Consider the following 9,608-nt stretch of genomic DNA (forward strand, 5'->3'; position numbering starts at 1 on the left):
TTAGAGTACCATAATTGTTCATATCAAAAGGTTAACTTGTAATCATCAAAACATAGAGTTGTACTACTAGATCAAAACTTGATCTTACAATCTCCCCCTTTTTGATGATGACAAAACTAAGATTTTTGATGAACAATTCTTAAACAATAAACTGAATTCACTCAGAGTTTAGGGATATAGAATAAGACTTATCCTGATGTGAATAGTTTATCTTGTTCATTCTGAATTCAAGCCACCACTTGATTATGAGCTTAGCTCCCTCTGAATCTAGATTCTGAGCTAAATAATATAAGAGTTCAGAGTGAAAAACTTATGACATAGATGAAATAGAATAATCAGAGCGCATAAGTATTCAGAGTCAACGGACAAGGTATCAGAGTTTTGGGTCGGAGTCAAACTAATATCACTTCAGAAGAAGTGAAATGTATTCCTTGTATTTGCCCAGTTGTAACACCCCGATTTCGGTGGCGTCACTTTAGTAACCAAAAATAAACTTAATGCGGAAAAACGTGAATATTTTTTTTTTGATAATAACTAAGACAAGACTGAATTAAATAAAACCCAAAAGCGAAAAGCAATAGAACTAATATACAATATATAAACAGCCCCCGCTGTAAGTAACAACCTCGTCACGAGTAACCTCCAGTGACGGAAAGAAAAGTGCAACGCCCGTAGGCAATATATACAAACCAAATGAAAAGGGTGAAGTGCCCGCAACACCATCCCTCAAAACTGAGAATCAGCTGACCCAATGGCCTGAAAATAAGACCTCCTAAGTCCAACCAACTCTCTGTGATTCCCGTAACGAAACCACACAAAAAGCTATAGGTGGGAAACTACCGTGTCCCGAATGAAACAAATGATGTTCAGAGCTAAGACTCTACTCCTACACTAATCCCATCTCGAGGAGCTCACACTAACACTCAATCCTACGTGCTAGCGTGATCGTCGTCCGAATCTGAATCCAGAACGACTAAGTCTAGGTACATCCTCCATCCTCCGCTCGCTATCGCGATGCGCTCCTGTTCCAGCATCCCAACTCTAGTTTCCCCCGAAGGGTGAACCGTCGTGAACTAGTCCGCCAAAGACATCTGACAAAGGGCGTTTGTTCGCCAAAGCACACACAGAAGACGCGAGGGTCAACTCCAAAGAATTATGTAAATAATAGCAAGTATAGATACAGATAATAGGATAGCCACTTAGGCTTTTAGCTAGGGATAACATCCTAGGGTTGCATATCTCATGATGAATATAAACGACGATAAATCACAGTTAACATGCCTCAAATAGAATTAACAAGTATCAAACACACTCATCACTAAGTCAGTATGCATGTTGCATGAAATGATATGCAGGTTAACCCAGTTAACCACATGCATTCCGGAAAGGGATGGACATCAAACGGATCAGCCCTAACACCAGCCACGGTGGAACCATTTCGGCCCGCGTGCCTCTTACACCACACAAAGGTAGCCAGATCAGCAGTAAACCCGTAGGTCTGCCATTTCGGTCTGCTACAAGAGACGTCTATAAACGCTCTTTCACGGCATTCCGGGTCATATGACCATTTTGGAAACCGACGAGGTCCAGAGTACGTCCTGTGTTAATACCCCATTAATGTTGCATGTATGCAAAATGATTAGTCAAACAACGTCTCCGTCCTCACTCGACACGTCGCCACGTGTTCTAGGGAAGTTAAAGTCTCTAAAAGCTTACCCTAAGGTAAAGTCGATTCTGCGACAAAAGACACACTTCACAACAACACATAGCTGCTCCAACAGCACAACAACAAACGCTGCTCCAACAGCACAACAAACAAACGCTGCTCCAACAGCACAACAAACAAACGCTGCTCCAACAGCACAACAACAAACGCTACACTTGGATCCGACGACACTCCTCGTTTTTCCAAAACTATGATTTGACTTCCAATGCCTTCCTTCGAGGTTGTTATCATTACTTAAAGATTTTGAGGTTATTTAAGGTCTTATGAATTTTCTTTATAAAATAGATTCCATTTTGTCTTATCGCAAGTCTTATACATTTTCAGGATCTCCCAATCCCAAGTCGCTTCCAGAGGAGGTCTCGATCCACTAAACAAAATTAAGGCCCGAACCTCGTTCGCCCTATCAAACTTTCTCAAAACTCTCAAAATAAAATCGGCATGACCTGCCCGCTATTCTCACCATTCAGAATCTCAGATTCCAGTACAGAGCATATTTAAATCATCACAATCAACAACATGTCATATATCAATAAATCGCATCATAAACACTTAGCACTTAGCATATAAAGCATGCACCACACATCCTAGATTACCCACATAGCACATAGCATGTAAGTCAATCTCAAAAACATTCAGTAGATGAATCATCTACATTGTCAGCCGAAGCCTCAGAAAACATTTTCCAATCACACACAATTCCAGTGCATAAACAGTAAACAATGTCGAAACATCGACCCTAAGCATTAACTAGAGATTCAGTGAGAAGCCCTCACCTGTAGATTCTCCAGGACGATCTCCTAACACTTGTTCACAATCAAAGGCTTGCTCCTCTGGGAATTCCTCAAAATCACCTTTAGAGCAAAACCACAGAAATACTATCAGAATCTATCGAAAACTAAGCTATCGATACTTACTAAGGTTACTCGAAGTAATCTATACTCTAAGGTACGATAATCTAGCGCGAAAAGACAAGTTTTCGGAAAAGGAAATTTCCTCCTCCCCCTTTAATAGGTTCGGCCACTTTAGGTAATTAGGAGACTCGATTTTTCTTCGATCAAACTTGGTTCCTATGCTTTCATAAGCCGTAACTAAGGGTATTCTGAACTGGGAAAAATTATCGGATCAAAAACTGTCGCAGGGGTATTTTGGTCATGATTTTTAACTTAGGATTTTTCAAAACTGAAATCCCAAAAATAAAATTTTGCAGGGACGTCACCAACGACGTTTATGACAACTAATCCTACTAGCACTAAGCTAAGGCGATAGTTTTCAGCCTAAAGGTTGAAGCTTTACTCCAAAAACTCCAAAAATGGGTATTTTAGGTTCAAATTGATTCCGGCGGAATTCCGGCGACATAACGGAAAATCTAACCCGGCAGAAGTGATCTTGGACGCATAAGGAAGAGGTTTAGAATCAGAAATGAAAGATTCAGGATAGTTTTGCAAAAACCCATAAACTATCCATTCAGAAAACTCTACAGAAAAGCTATGGAAAAAGCGATCGGAGGTAAGGATTAGCGACTATACCTCGAAGCCTTGAAGTAGCAACTGATTGATCGACGATCAAGCAAACGATGAAGAAAATCTTCTCTTCTCCCTCCCTTGTAGAACTCGCGGCCTTGATGAAGAAAATGGAGGAAAATTTGAGTTTTTCTTCCTTTCTTTGCTATATATAAAGGTTGGAAATTCGCGGGAAAATGAAAGTTTCGCGAATCTAATTTTTCCGGCGTCATTCTCCGTGAATTAATAGATATGTTTTGGCAAAAGAATTCCAAAACTATAAAGAGGTCTCCTTGTATTTTTGGCAACTAATGCATAGTCGGTGTAAAACTATTTTACCCGATAAGTTGCTTTTTGCATCGAATGTCGGAATGGAAAATTTCCTTCTGAAGAAAGATTGAAATCATCAAGAGAAATGGGTGTACGCGTGTAGAATCTTCATTTAAAGCTCTGAATAGAAAAAGTCCCCATAGTCGGGTGATTCTAGGGTTTTGAAATACCAGGGATTCGGTTTCGGCAAACTTCCGATGATTGGAATCGGACGTTCGTAGATCCTAGAGTTTCGCCTCGAAACGATTTTGATATATGGAAAAAGAGAAGTTCTAACATTTCTCTGAAGATTTTTGGAATTAACTTCCATCGTGCCTAAAAGTGAAAATTAGCTATATACTAGGGTTTCTGACCTAGGTTTAAGCGTAAAACGATCGTACTATAACTTTTATCGATCATGATGTAATCCTTTGACTTTTCCTGAACTTTCTCCTTCATAAATTTATTTCATTTGGTAAACTCTAGTTCAGGTTTCCCTTCACAATACATCAACCCTAATCGTAAATGGAAATCTCTTCCACTGATCCTAAGCTTAAAATCTTGGGTCTTACACCAGTGACACATCTATGGTCATAAAAGTGGAACTCTTAAATTCTCCAAAAGAAAAATAAATCACACTAACACATCTTACACATCAAAAACTGGGTTGTACTCCCCCTTTTTGTCATAAGCAAAAAGCTTGGGGTGTGAAAAACTTAGCTTGAAGTACAAGGTACTCCCCCTTAGAGAATTTCTAAGTTTGAAGAAAAAATAAAATGATGCAAGAATCAGAGTTAGGCGAAATAAATAGAAGAGTTAATGCAAAAGAAGAACGTTTACCACCGGCCAAGGAAGTAATGAAAGGGGTCAGTTACCAAGAACTTAACCTCGAGAAACTGTAGAAGCATTAACTTTCAGAGAGAAAGTGAAGCCTATATAAAGCGATGGAGAAAGAGGGTAAGCTTCACAACTGGAACAATTAAAAAAAATGGCATCATACATGGAAGCACTTGAAGAGCTCAGAAGGAAGGCCTGTGAGGAGGACTTGTTCCTGAACATAAGGCATCCAGAGGGTACAACGACCATATCAGAGCTAACGAGGAGACTGCTTGAGGAGGACCTTCGTCCAGAGCTGAAGAACGACTTGAAGGAATTTCTTGCCTTCGTGGAAGAAGTTCAAGAACTCAGCCAGCTTGAGCTGAGGCTACTGGAAGAAAGGAAGACCATAGAGGAGAAGCTCAAGACAACAGAAGAGGTTCTGGAGAGGGAAGATCTGAACGTCAGTCTCAACAACATCCAGTATTCACTGGATCGTCTGGAGAGGGAGAGGTCAGAGCAGCGTCAAGAGTGCAGAAGAATGAGGAAGGATCCTCCATTCTAGACTTTAGGAAAAATAAAATGTATGATGTAAATAAAATGATTATGAATAAAAAAAATTTTGCAAACACAAGTTGACATATATATATATATATATATATATATGTGCAAAGAGAAATATATGCAAAGAGAAACAGTAACCAACAAAGAAGAATAGCTAAAGTAACTTAAAGAAGATAATAAAAGGAAGTTAAAATAAAGTAAGTTAAGAGGGAAAACGGAGAGATCCTAAAACTAGGGTTTATCAGTGCGACGCAGAAGTTCCATCATCATTTGCTTCATGTCCTGTAGCATAGATTCATGAGTATCAAGACGTTGTTCCATGAGGTCGAGTCTGGAGGAGCTTGACGGTGTGGAGCTGGAAGGAACATTCTGAGCTGCTTGATGAGCTGTAGTGGAAGCAGAAGCAGCAGGAGTAAAAACCACTGGTGCAAGTTTATGTTTATTATTTATTAGTTAGTAATTAATGGTATTTACATAAAAAGATATTTTCTAATTTTAAGACAACTTTTTTTAATTGATATATAAATAAATTGTGATCTTGTTTTATTTTCTTTTATTTTATATAATAGTGATTGGGCTTTTTGTGTGGAAAAACTTTAAAAAGGATTTGAAATTGGCTTCTGTTATATACACGTGTGGTTTGCATTCGGAATGTCAATGAGGGAAGATTTTGTTAGGTTTAGAAGGATCTGGCATATGTGGTGTTCCTCTGTTTCCTATTTTGGGTAAGTTTCAGGTTGTAAAGGTGCTGCTGATTTTTTGGTAAATTGACAGGTTAGGGGCAAGGTGTCTGCCTTTTGAAGTGTTGTTTTCATGAAGTGGGCGTGAAAAGGGATATGGTGAATTCGAAAAGTCTTTTTGCCGCTTTGTCCATTATCTACTTGTCGAAGGTGATTTATATGTCATCTATCAGACTATTCAGTACGTGTCAGGTGATTGGTACTTGCATGTTTCCAATTTTTTTCAGTTACTATTGTAGATTTTTATTATGTCTAACCCATTGGTAAACTAAGGGATATCTTTTATAATTAATTATTATATTATACATGAGCTGTGTGTCTGAAGTAAATAACAAATTAGTTTCTCTTAGTTGTTCTTTTTGGAAACAGTCCTAAAGGGTGTCTCTTATATGAGTTAAAATGATGGTAATCAGTTGTGATGTATAGTTAGGTTTAGTTAGATGGATTAAAATATCATTTTATTAAGCTTGGGTGCAATAGGCTGCTTTTACTGACAGGTACTCAAGTTTTAGATAAAACTTCTTAATAAGCAGTAAAAGTTAGGGATAAACTTTATCATTTATAATTGTTTAATAAAAAATTTTGAATTACAAAATTGTAAGAGCCCGCCTATATTGCCTATATAAGATAGTAATGTGTTGTGGTCCAAGCTAAACGTGTTAGTAGTATTCAGTCTTTGCTTAAGATAAAGTTTCAAAACTTGGAGTAATTTGTGATGGCTAACTCTTTCTCTCTGGGTATTGTTAATGCCTTGTGTCCACCCTCTCAAATTTGGAGTGTGATAGTGAGGGTAGTCAGGCTTTGGACTGTGTACACATGTAATGGAAATGGAGTACCAAAATCAGTGGAGATAATTCTTATGGATCAATATGTATGTAGTATGATCTGAGAATTGTTTTATTTCAGAAGTCATTCAAAGTTTAATTTGGTTATTATTGGATAGTTATTAAGTGTGATTTATGATTGTTTGTTGTGAATAATAAATGCTATATGATTTCATTTGAAGGGAGGCAAGATTCAATGCTCTCTAAGGAGAGAAATGTATGTTAAATGGGGACAAACATTCATGGAAGGGAATGTATATAAGATAACTTTTGGTCGGTTGGTTCCTAATTTGGGACCTTTTCGTGCAACTGAACATCCCTTCAAGATTCTTCTTAATCATGATTCTATTGTTGTCCCATGTGAGAACACTTTGATTCCGATGTGGGGTCTTTCTCTAAAGAATTCAGAACAAGTAAATATGGCTTGTGGACGGTCAGATTGTTTAGTTGGTAAGAATATTAAAATGTGTGATAAGTTTTATGCTTCATAGTGGTATGTAGAATCACTTATGGATTTTATAGGTTTCCTTAAGCTATTGCAGTTCTGAAAACTTGCATAAATTTGTGGTTGATTTCAGTAGCTGTGTAGGGTTATTAACTTGTTATATTAACTAATGTATGGTATGCATAGATGTTAGTTTATAATTTATTTGTTATTGTGCAGATTTTATTGGGTTGCTCACATGTATTGTTGAAGAAAGGACTTGTGTTAAAAAAGGGAAGATGTCTAAGATGATGATCATAGAGCTTGCTGATGACAAGTAATTTTCATATCCTGTTTAGTTAAGAACTAAACTATTATTTAGTGCATGTGTTTGTTGGTCTACTCTGTATTTATAATTTCATTCTTGTTTGTGTTAATTTTATATTTAGGGGGAGAGTTCAATGTGTTTTGTTTGAAGAGCATGCCAAATTTGTCACGGACTATCTGTCTATTCATTCTACTGAAGAAGCAATCTTGGTTTTCCTGTTAGCCAAAATAAAAAAATTCAGAGGTATAAAGCTTGTATAAAACTTGATATATTGTTTGACTATAAATGGTGATGTGTTTTGTTTGTATTTTTTTAATAAGTAGGTAATTTCTTGATTTATGTAACATGTATTTTTAGGAAAAAGTGTGCTTCAAGGTGTAGTGGGTGCAACGAGGCTAAGTTTTAACGCTCAAATCCCGGAGGTTTTATCATTCTGGAATGAGTATGTTTTTGTTCAAAATTGAAACCTCTTTGTAGAGTAAGGTTTTTTTTTTGAGTTAGGTGGATATAATCTACTTGTGCTTTTATTTCTTCTTTTTCAGGATTATGGTGACTGATACTCAGTTTGCTGATGAAGCTGGGTTTAATATGATTGAAAATTCTGTTGTTTCAGTGTATGATGATTTTATTAAGAATCATCCAAGAAAAACTGTGAAATCATTGAATGAAACGATTGAGGTTTTTGTAATTTCTTTCATTAAGAGATGTTTTATTTCTTTAGTACCTTGTGTTTGTGGAAATAATGAATTAAGATGTATAAATGCAGGATGGAGATTTTGTTGTTCGAGCGAAGATAGTTACACTTTTGGAAGATGATAGCTGGTGGTACCTAGCTTGCAAGTGCTCTCGTGCAGTTATGAATGATAATGGGCATTATTACTGTTCTGACTGCTTTAGACTTGTTAATTATGTTGCTCCTAGGTATATGTTATAAATCTTGACATTTAAAATCTGCAAGGGATATTTATTTTTCAGGAGTTTGAAGTTGTACTTAGTTGTTGTGTTGTTTTTATAAAAACCTAAATGACTTGTGTTCTTGATGTTGTTAGGTTTAGGATTAAGCAACAAGTCTCTGATGGGGTAGATTCTGCTGATTTTGTGATGCCCGATTCAATTGCTGAAAATCTGCTAAAGAAAACATGTAGTCAGATGCTAAATGAAGTTGAGGTATATATATATATATATATATATATATATATATATGTGTGTGTGTGTGTGTGTGTGTGTGTGTGTGTGTGTGTGTGTGTGTGTGTGTGTGTGTGTGTGTGTGTGTGTGTGTGTGTGTGTGTGTGTGTGTGTGTGTGTGTGTGTGTGTGTGTGTGTGTGTGTGTGTGGGAATTTATGATTTTGATTTGATTATTTTCGATTTTGTTGTCTAATTTAGCCTTAGTTGATGAGTTTAAATATCTCTAAATATGTATTCATCAATTGTTAAATTGTTTAGGATCCGAACTGCACTCGTGCTACCACTGTTATGCAGGAAGGGTTGGTTGGAAGGGATTTGCTATTTAAGGTTGAGAAGAATTTGGTTAATGTGTACAACTTTGAGGATCCATATACTGTGAAACGTGTTTGTGATGATTTTGATCTTATGGAAGTGTTTATGGCAAATTCATCTGTTGAGACTCCCATTATGGTTTGTTTATGTTATTTTGGTGCTTAATTTTGTTCTACTGGGTTAGTATTGGAAACAACAATTTGGTAAAATAGTTAATTGTTTATTTGATATCTTGTAGGCAAAGTTCCCCAGTTCATTTTCTGAGTTGAACCTTGATGATTATGAGATAGATATGGAGTTATTGGGAAGCCCTCCTGATTTAGTGGTCCCTGTGATTGTGAAGCCAGCTATTGAAAGGAGCACTCCAGAATATGGTGGTTGCTCAAAATCATTCAAGAGAAAGCTAGAGGATGAATTTGTTGTGGAGGAAGAATTTCAGAATGTGAAGTTTAAGGAGTGCAAGTATGGAACAGATTAGTACTTGTGTGAAAGTGGGGGTGTTTATTCCTTGGTTTTGAAAACAAGTTAATAACTATGGGTAGTTTTTTTGTAGACCATAGTTGCACTATTTGATATCAAGGAAACTAAGAAGTTGGTAGGTTAATCAGTTGGAATATTAGGTAGTGTTTGTAGGTTAATGTTTATTTTGGCTTACTCTAAGCAATTTGTAGTCTTGTTTTGTTAACTACTTGATGACTAAAATTGTTTATGTAATGAATGTATGTATCCATGTTTATATATAAGTTGATGATCTTGTATAGTTCTTTGAATATCGAGTTATTATTTTGTCATATACATGTTATATAGTTTTGCTGTATTGTGTTTGGGTTTTTATTGACTTTGGAGTTTATGTTATTTAAGTACTTTTTATGTGAAATGA

The 9,608-nt window shown here is 36.5% G+C and overlaps 1 protein-coding gene across 1 annotated transcript; it reads left to right on the forward strand.

Moving 5' to 3' along the window:
• Window positions 1-6,369: 6,369 nt before the first annotated feature.
• On the forward strand, window positions 6,370-9,206 carry LOC130736492 (uncharacterized). Its single transcript, XM_057588318.1, has 9 exons — window positions 6,370-6,525; window positions 6,661-6,928; window positions 7,143-7,239; window positions 7,352-7,447; window positions 7,773-7,908; window positions 7,997-8,151; window positions 8,280-8,397; window positions 8,675-8,866; window positions 8,967-9,206. The coding sequence occupies exons 1-9, from the start codon at window positions 6,370-6,372 to the stop codon at window positions 9,204-9,206; spliced, it is 1,458 nt and encodes a 485-aa protein (XP_057444301.1).
• Window positions 9,207-9,608: the final 402 nt, after the last annotated feature.

The sequence above is a fragment of the Lotus japonicus genome, chromosome 2 (genome assembly GCF_012489685.1).
Source record: "Lotus japonicus ecotype B-129 chromosome 2, LjGifu_v1.2".
NCBI lineage: Eukaryota > Viridiplantae > Streptophyta > Magnoliopsida > Fabales > Fabaceae > Lotus > Lotus japonicus.

Coding starts and splice junctions, on each gene's coding strand:
- LOC130736492 (XM_057588318.1), top strand. CDS start 6,370: ATGGCTAACTCTTTCTCTCTGGGTATTGTTAATGCCTTGTGTCCACCC. Junction 7,240..7,351: donor ATAGAGCTTGCTGATGACAA/GTAATTTTCATA, acceptor TTTTATATTTAG/GGGGAGAGTTCAATGTGTTT. Junction 7,909..7,996: donor CATTGAATGAAACGATTGAG/GTTTTTGTAATT, acceptor GTATAAATGCAG/GATGGAGATTTTGTTGTTCG.